Genomic DNA, 13,077 nt, shown 5'->3' on the forward strand with positions numbered 1-13,077 from the left:
CATGCTCAATCCAGCACCTATGGTATACACAATATATTATGTACTACTGTAGTGTATTACTGTGGCAGTATCATCGTAGAGTTTTTATTCAGTAGATTAGTTTAAATGTATTCTCATGTAAACTATGTATGTGAGTATATACATTTTTGTAAATTGCTTACCCAGTGTACCCAGGGTGAAGCAGAACACAGTGATGTCACTGAGTCAGTCAGTACAGAGCACTTCCTCCCCCTATAGCTCAAGAATGGAAACACAGCTAAACGTCTTTTGTGCTGTCTGCCACTATGAACAAAAATAACAATGACCACATTTCTATGTATATTTTCATAACGACAACAAACCTTATATAGTGGTGGTTGGGAAACATAGGCCTACTAAGTATTGTATATGGTTAGAGAGAAGTTAAGATTGTGTTCATTCTTTTTAGTTTGACTTTACAACAGAACTACATAAATTATCTGATTATTACACTCAGTAGAATTTACTTTATGAAGTAAAAAAGAAGAAAAAAAAACTCCCTGACTCAAAAGACAGGAAACGTTGCATCACTACTGCACACACACACACGCACGCACGCACACACACACACACACACACACACACACACACACACACACACACACACACACACACACACACACACACACACACACACACACACACACACAGAACGCAAACAACGTGCAGCATCACGTGGGTTGGACGCCCCTGCTGAACCACCAATCAGCGCCTTCCTCCGCATGTTGATGGGCGCTGATTGGCTCACAAGGACGAGCGCAGCGCACGGCCACGTCAAATTAAGTGCTTCGCGCCCCGTCACCATCCTTCGGTAATGCACACTCATCCTCAGTTCACTGCGGTATACGTTTAGGGGAGCACGCGCCATGGATCAAAATCACAAACAAGACGAGCAGAGCGACTTGTTCGCCGGCTTTAGTTCGGGGTATAAATCGTTCGCCACAGAGGCAATTCACGTTGGCCAAGAGCCGGAGCAATGGAAATCAATGGCTGTAGTGCCGCCGATTTCCCTATCTACAACATTCAAGCAGCTCGGACCAGGAAACCACGCCGTAAGTAGCTTCAAGGCGGGGGGTGATGTAAATGATCTGGTGGTACCATGGTGGTATGCACCATAGACTGTAGAGGTATGCACGCGCGTGAAGCAGACCCCATTCAGCGTCATGCACGCACCAGGATTTAGTGGGATATAAATTAATATGTAGTTGTTGTTTTTGAAATGATATTTGAGTCATAGAAACATGTTGTCAGTAAAGCTAAACTCTCATCTACATGTCTTAAGAATATATATTTTTTGTTTTATCAGAATATATTTTTAAGATATAAATCAATACTGACATCACTTTGTTTCATAGGATGGAATACTTTTATTAATCCCAATGGGGATTCCAGCCTTAAAAAAGCCATGTCACACATGAATGAATGCTGACACAGCAAAACAATATTAAAACACACAAAGAGGTAAATAAGAATAGTAAACTCGAGATCTAACTTTAATAGCTAGTATTTCCATGGCCATTATAAATAAATAAGGTGACAATGGACAATTATATAGGCTATAAACCCAACAATAGCGTACTGCATGGAAATAGCATGGTATTCATTGGTATTGCATATAGTTTATGAGTATTGGGAATAACTTTATATACACATAGTAAAAAAAAATTGAATATTTTATTTTAGGTCCTTTTTATATTATATGTACGTCTTATACTCCCACTACCTGCTAATTGTCAAAGTAATTGTTCTTCTGCTTCCTCAGTCAAAAGTGAATTTATCTTAAAGGTCCAATGTGTAGGAATTTCTCCCATCTAGCGTTGAGATCATATACGCAATGAACTCTCTCGCACCACGCAGTTCGAAGTACGTATTACAGCTACGGTAGCCTTCACGCTTCAAAAAGCTGGTCTCTTGATCTTTTCAATATCCTTTTTCTTTTTCTGGGCGAAGAAGAAATTTGGATTTTGAATATGTGTGGTCCTCCATGTTTCCTTCTTCAAACTTGCTGGGGCCTACGATACCCATTAGCAGCATTAGCAGCACCTGTGAGTTTATCATGTGACAGCGAAAGGCGGAGCAGTATTTCCTGTATGTCCCTTACTGGCTAACGTATTTCAAGATGGCGCATAAATATAGAGCGTCTACCCCAGTTCATGCGAATGCAAATGTAAAATTTCAAGCCAAAAGGAATACTTGGAATTGATGGTGGTGGTGGATATTCTTGAAAAAGGACAAGTTTGTGAACGGGCAACACAGATTTTGATAATTAACAACTAAACACGTTACACATTGGACCTTTAAGAGAGCCAACTTAACTTCATTTTTTCCCCCCTTTTCATAGAATGACCCCGAGGTCATATCGTGGGATATCGAGTTTCCCCTTGCTATCATATTCTCCCTGTAGCTACTAGGCCTTTTTGCTGCAAACTAAGTTCTACTTTTACAGCTGCTATTTGTCTCTGCCAATGATTATACTGTAGGTTAGGCCCTACTACTCCCACAATATTGTGACCGAGCTCACAATGCCTCCATTTCACAATGATTTAGAAATATTCAAACCAGAGTAAACTGGTCAGACTAGAGCCGTAACATTAGGCATATCCACCATTTCCTTACCACTGCATATTTACTTGTTCGAAGAGAGACGACTAGCCTACACAAACCCTCTATTCAAGCTCCAGCTAGCCTCTGGTCTTCGTTTATCCAAACATGCCTTGCTTTAATGTTGTGTGTTGGAAAGTGTAAAGCCTTCTTTATTTGTACTCAATGACGAACCTCCTTTGGAAGTGCTAAATACTTCCACTTCCATAGAATCTTTTTTTTTTTTTTTTATTATTATACCAGCAGATTTCTCTCTCTCTCTCTCTCTCTCGCTCTCTGTTTCTCATATTAACAGTGAAAAAAGTGTCTATGTACATCCTTGGAGCAAACACAAACTCTAATTTTAGGCTATACATTTTCTACATTCATTTAAAACTTGTTTTCTCCCACCAATCCGCTCATATAACTGTTATTACTGTACGACAGTTAAATTACTGGGTGTGGTATTCTTTTCTCAAATTACCCTGTTCTCACATTTGTCAAACTCGTGCACACACACACTTGAATCCAACTAAAGACACATTTAAGCACTGGCTTAGTCTGATTGTGAGAGTGGAGCCTATACAGGAATGTAAGGTGTCCCTAAACCCTGTTGGCCTGCCATCCAGCCTAGTTTCGCTAAAGAGAATGAAGAAGTTATGATACATTAAGGAATTTTTCAGTGTTCTAGTCCCGCTGAGCAAAAACCTAAAATGTATTCATGCACACTTGTTTTGGGTAACCTGTCCTCTTGTTGTTTGAACACCTTATCTAATCATAAATGTTGATTTCAGGTGGCTGAAATGTTTTTATGTTTTTTATGTAGGGGTTTGAATACAGCCGGAGTGGAAACCCTACAAGAAACTGTCTTGAGAAGGCGGTGGCTGCTTTGGATGGAGCAAAGTATTGTAAGTAAGACTATTATAGCAGATTCTCACATAATCATGGCCAGCATATTTCACAAAGGATTTTTGGTCTTGACAACGTTTGTGCTTTTTCCCTGCAGGCATTGCTGTTGCCTCGGGCCTGGCAGCCACAGTGACCATCACTCACTTGCTTAAGGCAGGTGATGGAATCGTCTGCATGGACGACGTGTACGGAGGTGAGACACCCCTTTTGTAAAAATATGATGCAACCCTAAAATGTTTCCATATGCCATTAGAAACTCACCTTTTACTCACTTGCACAAAATGGTTGCTTGGTGTAAAAGTGGAAGCATATTGTGCAAGTTGATTTTGAAACTCCACATTGGTTAATTTGGAAATTATAATTTAGTTTCACTCTCTGTATTGCAAAGGCACAAACCGCTACTTCCAAAGAATTGCCGTTGAACTTGGTCTGAAGGTGTCTTTTGCTGACTGTACAAAACCAGAGCTGCTGGAGGCTGCTCTGAAGGCCAACACTAAAGTAAGTCAAATGATATAAGAATAAAGTGCTCTTTGTGTCCTTTGTCTATAGCTATTGTGTTTGTAGTTTGGTATCTCTTCCAACACATTCCAAGTCCTTAAAGCTGGTACTTCAAGTCAGGTTTTTTTAAGTCGTGGGTGTGTCATTTCTCTTTGGGAAACTTTGTGAATCAGCACTTTGTGTGATGACTGCTATTTGTACAGTAACAGCCCTTTTCCACAGTGGATGTGTTTTCCACATTTTTTTGACACACTCTCCTGAACATGTTCTTTGTGTAGCTGGTGTGGATTGAGACACCCACCAACCCCACAATGAAGGTTGTTGACATCAAGGCCTGTTCTGAGGTGGCCCATAAATACAACAAAGACATAGTGGTGGTCGTGGACAATACCTTCATGTCTGCCTTCTTTCAGGTGAGCGTGACAGATGTGCACTTCATGCTCTTTTGATTTTGAAACAGCAGTTAAATGCTTTCCTGCAATCAAATTCCTGTTTGTGTGGAAACAAGCCATTGATTAACCCATGTGTTTGTGTTGTGCACTCTTAGCGCCCCTTGGCTTTGGGAGCTGATATCTGCATGTATTCAGCTACCAAATACATGAACGGTAGGTTGTGTACATTTCCAATTTTACTTTTACTTTACTTATTTTCAAAAATATTAACTGTATACATAGTCAGGCAAAGCTAAAAGATGTATGTGATCTAATCATAACATACTACATTTTGTTAATTACATATTGAAATCTGACTTTATTCTCAAAACATAAACCAATGAAATATGTTCTGTTGCCATTTTATTGAATTTTGGACTATATAAAATATTAACCTTTTTAAATTATTTTTTCCCTTTCTTTTAATTTGACAGGTCACAGTGACGTGGTAATGGGTCTGGCCTCAATGAACCGGGATGATCTGTATGAGCGACTGAAGTTTCTGCAAAATGGTGAGTGGAAAGAACAAAAAGTGACACTAGTCTTGCAGTCTGCTTTGATAAAATGCGCCCAATGTTGCCAAATATCTTAATAGGTCATTTATGGTTTGTCATTTTTGTCAAACAAGAAGCCAAATGTTTGCTGGCTCTGTGTGTTATTCAAGGAAACCGATCTCAGAAAGTTTTATCAACCTGCCCTACATTCACTCATTGAACAAATGGGACATGCGCCGGAGGCCAAAGTTCTGCACCAATGTAATACCTTTTCAGAAGGAATTATTTGTTTATGCTTTTGTTGTTTGCCTGATCTGGATTTTGGGAGGCTTTGTGACCTCTTTGGGTTTCCCATGTGATCTTGCCTTGGTTCAGCACTGGGCTGTGTACCATCTCCCTTCGACTGCTTCCTATGTAACCGAGGACTGAAGACCCTACACCTGCGAATGGAGCGGCACTTTAGGAATGCCATGGCTGCCGCCAAGTTTCTGGAGGCAGATCCCAGGGTGGAGCAGGTCCTCTTCCCAGGTGATCTCTCAGCACTGGAGTGGAGCAAACAAGTTTGATATATAACCTTCATTATTCACATATCATCTCATATGAAACGCAGTGTTTCCCATTATTGTGGGAAACACTATATCAGCATATTTTTGAGGCATGCCCATTATCACTCACCCAAATTGTAACTGTTTTATACAAACAAGCACCCAAGGTTACTTTTTAGTGTTCCGGTGTGTGGGGAAATGCCACAGAAAGTGCTCTGAGGACAGAGTTGTTGCTTAGTCCAAACAAACCAGGGCTCGTGAGCAAAAGGTTCATCTTCAAAAAAGACGATGTTGTGCACATCCATGTAATTGCAGGTGCAGGACAAAAAAGTGAATGTTCAAAGAAGGTAAAGTCCAAACAACACCATAATGCTCCGAAAAAATACTTTAAAGGAACATGCCGACTTATTGGGAATTTAACTTATTCACCGTAACCCCCAGAGTAAGACAAGTCGATACATGCCCTTCTCATCTCCATGCATGCTGTAACGCTGTCTGACGGCTCCAGCGGCATCAGCCCATCACAGAACAGGCAGGTGAATGGTTCCAGTAATCCTACTGCTCCAAATAAGTGACAAAATAATGCCAACATGTTCCTATTTACATGTTTTGATTTGTAGAGTCACAGCGTGTACAAAAAACAACGTAACATGAGACACAGCCATCTTCTAACCGTAAACAAACCGGAACTATATTCTCCAGGCGGAAGAATAGTATATTACGCGGAGGAGTGATATGCTCGCAGCAAGCCTGTCTGAGAATATAGTTCCGGTTTGTTTACGGTTAGAAGACGGCTGTCTCATGTTACGTTGTTTTTTGACGCGCTAGGTTTCTAAATCACAACTAATAGGAACATGTTGGTGTTATTTTGTCACTTTGTCACAATTGGGAGCAGTAGGATTACTGGAACATTCACCTGCAGATCTGTACGGCTAAGCTAATGCTGGAGCCGAGCAGAGTTACAAGAAGATGAGAAGGGTATGTATCGACTTGTCTAACTCTGGGGTTTTCGTGTATGACGCTAAATTCCCAATAAGTCGGCGTGTTCCTTTTAATAGTGCAAATAATGCACACAACGTTTCGGCCCACAATTTGGCCTTCCTCAGGTGACCTGAGAGTCAAATGTTGTTCTTTGTAACTTTTAAGTAAGCAATGGATTCATCAGCACTCCTACCTCTAATTTTGCTTTCTGGTCACAGACTCTTTCATCTTATGTAAGGGTTGCTAATCATTCACAACTGCTGGCTGCCAGATGCCATTAACCATTCTCCTTATACTCATTAACCCTTATGTTTTGTTAATTATTGCCTCAGGTGACATCTGCAGTTATACCTTACATCTACACCTGTAGCTGTTTGAATTGCAGTGAACCAAATGAGGAGTAAACACTCCAGGTTTAGAATAAACCAATCATACCATGTTTGGAATGAATGTTCCCTTTTACACATTTTCAAAGAAGTTCTTAAATCCATGCATGTGTATTTGAAAATAACGAAAAGATATGCAAATTAACAATGTTAAAATGTATCACACCCCCACTTGTTCATGCTTTAGTGAGGGAGAAACATCCTGTAATCACAACCTGACTGTTTTCCCTCTCTCAACGTAGGCCTGCCCTCTCACCCCCAGCATGAAGTGATGAAGAGACAATGCACCGGATGTCCGGGGATGATTACCTTCTACATTAAGGGAAAACTGGAGCACGCCAGCACCTTCCTCAGTAACCTCAAAGTAATTTGGCAGGACATTATTATTTGATCTGGACTGCTCGGTTTTGTGTTTTGAAAGTAGACAATGTTGTAAGGCTGGAGGGGCTTTTGCTAAATGATTGGATCAGATTCCCAGACTAAGAGGGCAGGTGAAGGAAAAAACACTTTAATACCACAACTACAAGGGTGCCTTAGCAAAGAACTAAAGTCCTACTTGCAGGCATATCCTGCAGCTGCTGAGGTAAGAAGATAACGAAAATGTTTTACTCAAGAAAAGGTGCTACGGACACAATGTTGCAATTTGCAAATTTTAGGACTGACATAAAACAGAATGGCACTCAAAAAATGTTTTTGAATGATCTGAAACACAAAATGTAAGCAAAAAATATGACAATGGCTTGGGTAGTTTCTGTAGTTGGTTACTTTTGTGTGACTTAATTTACACAATGTACACTATTTATATCCTGCACTATGTTTCACTTCATGTCCTCTGTTGTCTTTTTATTTCAGTTGTTTGCGATAGCTGAGAGTCTTGGTGGTTATGAAAGTTTAGCAGAACATCCGTAAGTATTCTTGCAGAATTTTACTCTACATATGTTATACATATATTATTTAAGTACATTGTTTTATTTTTGGTAAAACGCAGACTGTGTTTAGAAAAACAAGTGGCATGTAAAATGTGATAGAAATAGCAGTACTTTAAATAATCCAAATTCTAACTTCAGTGTGCAAGTTTATAAAACTGAAACTTTCAGCAGCTGTTATCCAAGATGTAATGTCAAAGTAGCACCACAAAGGGGCAGCAAAGATCAAGAAAAAAATCCCTACCAGACTCCTACCAGACAGATTTTCATTGAGACACTTTATTTCCATTATGAAGTCTGTCTCTAATAACCTAAAGGCTCTAATCTCTAATAAAACGATCGGATGTCTTTCTGTTTATGGCTCAAATGTCTTCTATCAAAATTTAGGGCAATTATGACCCATGCATCAGTGCCAGAAAACGAGAGGAGAGTCCTGGGGATCAGTGACACACTCATCCGACTCTCCGTGGGCCTGGAGGATGAGGCTGACATCATCGAAGACCTGGAGCAAGCTCTTGCTGCTGCTGTAAGTAACCTAACACTGGAGTACCAGATAGTCCTTCAAACCAATATGGTTTCTCTGGTTTTCAAATAAAATCAACTGTTAAAATGATTACGTTTGTGGGAAGCTGAAATTATTTTCAGCTCTTTCAACAAGTGAAGGGAATCTACTGCACACTAATTAGGTTTTCAGAAATTGTAAGTGAGAGCACTTCTAAGTTTTGATCTACAGAATAACCTACAGAACAACCAAGGTGACTCGAGGCGTTTTGGCTACTTTTTCAGTGGCAATTAAAAGGAGCGTAATTATGTTCGTCTTTTTCCCCCCAAAAAAAAAATACCTGCTTGATGAGACCGGGCACTCTGTTACTTGTTTATGGCTCTCTGATTAACTTAGAATGGTTCTCTGATTAACAAAATCTAAAAAACAGATGTTTGGTGGTCAATGAATGACGTGTGAACTGCTGCTGTCCCTTCATCTTCCACTGCAACTGAAAAAAATAAGTTTTACTTGTTAAAGAGCAATACCCGTAGTTGTACTTACGCCCACCGACAACACTGAATCGCTTTTACTCAACATGTAACAAGTAATTCTGTTGTATTTTAGAAAATTGAATGTATTTTTTCTACTGTTTCAGACACCACTGTTTCCATTCATGTCCATAAAAAAAGACGCTCCTTATTATTCCAGAACTTGCCTGAGAATTTTGAGCTTTTTTTCAGTATCAAAGTAATTCGGTGACAATTGTCTGTACATCCATGGGAATATTGCAAACAGGTACTGCTAATTAGGCATATTTTAAATTGTGCCATTTTGCCAAAATGTAAGACAGAATAAAAAAATGAATAAACAAATACAGAAACAAATGACATACATGCATACATACATATAACTATTTAAAATTAAGAAAGAATAAAGAGGCTGTATGGGTTAGTGCGGGATGTGCAAAAGTTCAGACTCCAACAACTCTAGGCTTAAAAAACATCCCTTGATTTGTAGCCCACAGCCCAACTCAATGCACTCACTCACTCACTCACTCACTCACTCCATGGCAATATTAGATGTCCTCCTTACACCCCCTAAAGCATTATGGGTAATGTAGTAACAAAACTTGGAGCATGATTCTCTACCAAATACGAGTAAAACAAATGGTAATGCGTGACAAAAATCCCATATTATTATTATTATTATTATTAATTATTATATAATTGGTATTTAATGTGCCACAGTCTGTACTCCACCACAGCTCACTTTAGGAGATCCAGATGCCACGCATGTGGCTTGCTAATGATTACTCCGAGGATAAATGCACCCATAAGTCTTTGTACTTTACAAGTACAAGGTTATATCTAATCTAAGAGCTGTGTGAGTTACGACCTGCACTTGTAGGAAATATGAAAAACAAAATCAGGGAAAATATATTTTAAGGAAATATTATAGTGGATGAGCCAAGAAACTGTGAAACCAAGCAAGCTGCCACTTGTTTACTTTCAAGGCACACAACAAACCATACATTCAACCTGTATAGTGCACAATAAGGGACGTCTGTCAACATGAAGACAAATCCGGCCTGGAGAAGAAGTGGCAATTATCTTGGGGAACATTCAGGGAGAGCCAGGCCAGGAGGAGGTGCAGACCAGGAATGAGTTAGGTACTGTATGCAGTGGTTGCACACTGAGCTTTGTAGAGGGTTGTTCACCCATCTAAAAAAAATAAAAAACTCTCCCAGCTGTATGACCAGATCCATCATGCACTGTGAGGTCTCTGTATCTATGCAGCAGTCTGGGGTAAGTCACTCTGTGTGGTCCACTGGGAATATTCCTCTATTTGCACTTGCTCAGAAAATCCCTGACAGTTTATATTGTTAATGTCATCTCCCAAAGTCACTCTTTGTGTTACCCATTTAAAGTTTGGGGAAGTGTTTATAGATTCTCACACTGATATCTTTAAAATAATTGAAGTTGATTTACTAGCTGCATGCTTGTCAGTATTTTTTGTTGTGGAAAAATGCAAAGTATTTCAGCTTAGTAGACTAACATAATGGCTCCTCAGAAGCACTCCAGTGTTCCCAGAATACAATTTAAAGTTCATTGCTCAGATTTTCCTCACTTCTGTGCACCGTTGGCCCTCAGATCTGGCCTGGCTTGTCCAGACATCTGCATTTTTATCAGCCCTCTCTGCTCAAACAGCTGGTGTCGACATCTGAGGTTTTATTGCACCGCTGTCTTTTTCTTTCTGCCTTAGCATGGCGGCTGAGGTTTCATCAAAGAGAGTATTTCCTATGGATAATCATTATTAATTTGTTTTATATTAATCATAGATGCACTAACTAGAATGCAACAGCTCATTTAGAATCAATTTGGCATATGATGCTGGTTGAGATCACATTAAAACTGTTAAATGAGCTCTGGTGTGCTGCTTTTGAATAATTCACCACTAATTCCCACCTACCAACTGCATTACGATCAGTAGGGAATTTGAGTTTCCTAAAACCCCTTTTTGCTACCTCATGCAGCTGTTTCCTGCATGGCGGGCTGCACCTCTTCTCAGGATTCAGATAATGTCTCTGAATCCCTCTGCTGCCTGTTAGTAGCAAATGGAAATTAAATGGAGAAAACTATCTCTGACTGTGTGGGGACTGGGGAAAGGCACCTCTGATGGGTGAAACGTTTAATTGGATGGGACAGCAGGTCAGATTGGGGCAGGTGGTTAAATTTTCGGTCAAGCGACCTCATCCTAGGGTTAGTTTTGAATCACAAACTTGGCTGTTGGTTAATCATTCGGATCTCTCCACTGTGTCTATGCCATTTATAACATTTCTGTAAAATGCTGGGAGTGTGGTGTTTTATTGACCAGTTTTCTCTGTGGTGCGCCCTTCTGTTAATCTGCTTTTGACTTGACATTTTGGCATCCCTCCTCAGCTCATGAAGCAAAGAGAGCAGGAATGACTGACTGTGCTCCTTTTTTGTTTGTTCCAAGGAAGTGTTGGTGTCATTTCAGAAAAATAGTAGCATGTAGCATCAACTGTAGCCTCATGTCTGTCTGCTGCTTCCTGCATGTGGACTGTACAGAGCATTGATTTCACTGGTCAATTTGTTCTTTTCCCGATGTCTTTTAATAGCATCCAAAGAAGAAGTGAAATGTCTTCAGGGCATCCTCGAGGCTGAGGTTGAAATCAATCGAAGTCGAGATGAAGACTGGAGGTACCTGAAGTCTCAAATCATCGCAGATCAACACTTGGTACCTCCATTCAGCGCACAAGCAGCAGAGATACAACTATCAGGGAACAACTTGTTCTTTAAAAAATAAAAATCGTGCTATCTGTGAATACTTAACACAATTTTTACATGAGAATCTTTTTAATGCCTATTTTACTAGAACATCAGTTAAGTAATCGTATTTATCTTATGCTGGGTTTTGCTTTGTTTTACGTTTGGTTTTGTTTTGTTTGGAAGGCTTTAATCGGCTGTAGTCCTATTCATTCAAGGCTGATACAGTATACGTTTCTGCAGGAAAAACAAACACACTTTCTGTATAATCTTGCTATAAACCTACTTCGGGCTGCAATCTAGTTTTGATACACAGAACAGTCTCCAAATGTAACTGCCCCAAGTACAACTGCAGCTGTAATCTGTATTAATAATTTCCTAATTCTAGCTGGCAAAGCTTCCTCTGTAAAAGAGGTAAGCACGTATTAAGGATGTCTCATTAATCAGATGAACCAGACTCACATGGCAAAGTTAATGTCCCCACCTACTGTCCAAAAGTCAAAAACTCTTTAATGTCAACATCTGCTCAAAGATTTGATGCTTTTTCAGAAACATTTAAATAATTTTATGAAGAACAAACAATATCTCCATTCATCATTAATATAAATTTGTGTATTTGGTTGCAGAATGTTAATATTATGCTTCATCAAGTGTATGCCTTGTAAAGAAGAGGAGAGGAATCCTATTCCTCACATTTGAGACTAATCGGGATATTTGCCAATAAATGAGGGAGTGTTTGGTAAGCACATGCCTTTATTTGGAGCACAATTTCCCAGCATTGATATGAGGTTTTTATAATAACAACTGAAGGTTATTATAGGAGTATTTCTCAGAATAAAGTTTGATGACACACTTGATGTGTGTTCTTGAACTCAAGTCAAAGCGTTTGGGCCAATGACCAAAAAAAAAAAAAAAGGTCAGAATTTGCATGTTTTGTATCTGCAGAGAAAAATGTTTCACTCAGGCACTTCCACCTGCTGCTCTCCCACACTTCATTTGGGACAGACCATTCACCATCAATGTCATGTATGTAACTGACAAATCCATTAAAATCAGTTTGCAGTATAAGTCTCTGCGTCTCACTTCCTCTAACCACCCCGCTTTACAAACTGCAGTGTAATTGTAAATTCAGCATCAGTAGCAAGTCAATAAGCCACATCCAATTTAACCTGGATAGTGGTAGGCAGCACACTGGGTTTTCCAGCTGATGGATCACTGAGCTAGTTCTCATCCTAATTATACCATCAATAACATTTCTACATGGAGACTGAAGGTTTTGGTTCTCTTTAGAAGACCAGTTATCTTTAAAGGTTCTGATTTACTGGAATATTAATTTCATGTTACAACCATGTCATGGATTTTACACCTCTGAAAGCTTCTGAATCATCCATTAACATTTTGTGTAAGCCATGCTACATCTCAAATCTCTGCCAAAGGCTGATGTGATAATTTAGCAAGCAAAAACATTCCCTGAAACCATATGTCCAATTAGATTGTGTAGATTTGGGGGACGTGATGGCCTAGATGGAAACGGCTAG

The 13,077-nt window shown here is 39.6% G+C and overlaps 1 protein-coding gene across 1 annotated transcript; it reads left to right on the forward strand.

Moving 5' to 3' along the window:
* The first annotated feature begins 816 nt into the window (after positions 1-816).
* cth (cystathionase (cystathionine gamma-lyase)) lies at positions 817-12,607 on the forward strand. Its single transcript, XM_039811659.1, has 12 exons — positions 817-1,070; positions 3,425-3,506; positions 3,605-3,700; positions 3,896-4,005; positions 4,284-4,418; positions 4,553-4,610; positions 4,871-4,948; positions 5,306-5,458; positions 7,085-7,206; positions 7,695-7,747; positions 8,156-8,294; positions 11,392-12,607. Exons 1-12 carry the CDS (start codon positions 885-887, stop codon positions 11,407-11,409), a joined length of 1,230 nt encoding a protein of 409 aa, XP_039667593.1. The 5' UTR covers positions 817-884; the 3' UTR covers positions 11,410-12,607.
* Positions 12,608-13,077: the final 470 nt, after the last annotated feature.

This window comes from Perca fluviatilis, chromosome 9, assembly GCF_010015445.1.
Source record: "Perca fluviatilis chromosome 9, GENO_Pfluv_1.0, whole genome shotgun sequence".
NCBI lineage: Eukaryota > Metazoa > Chordata > Actinopteri > Perciformes > Percidae > Perca > Perca fluviatilis.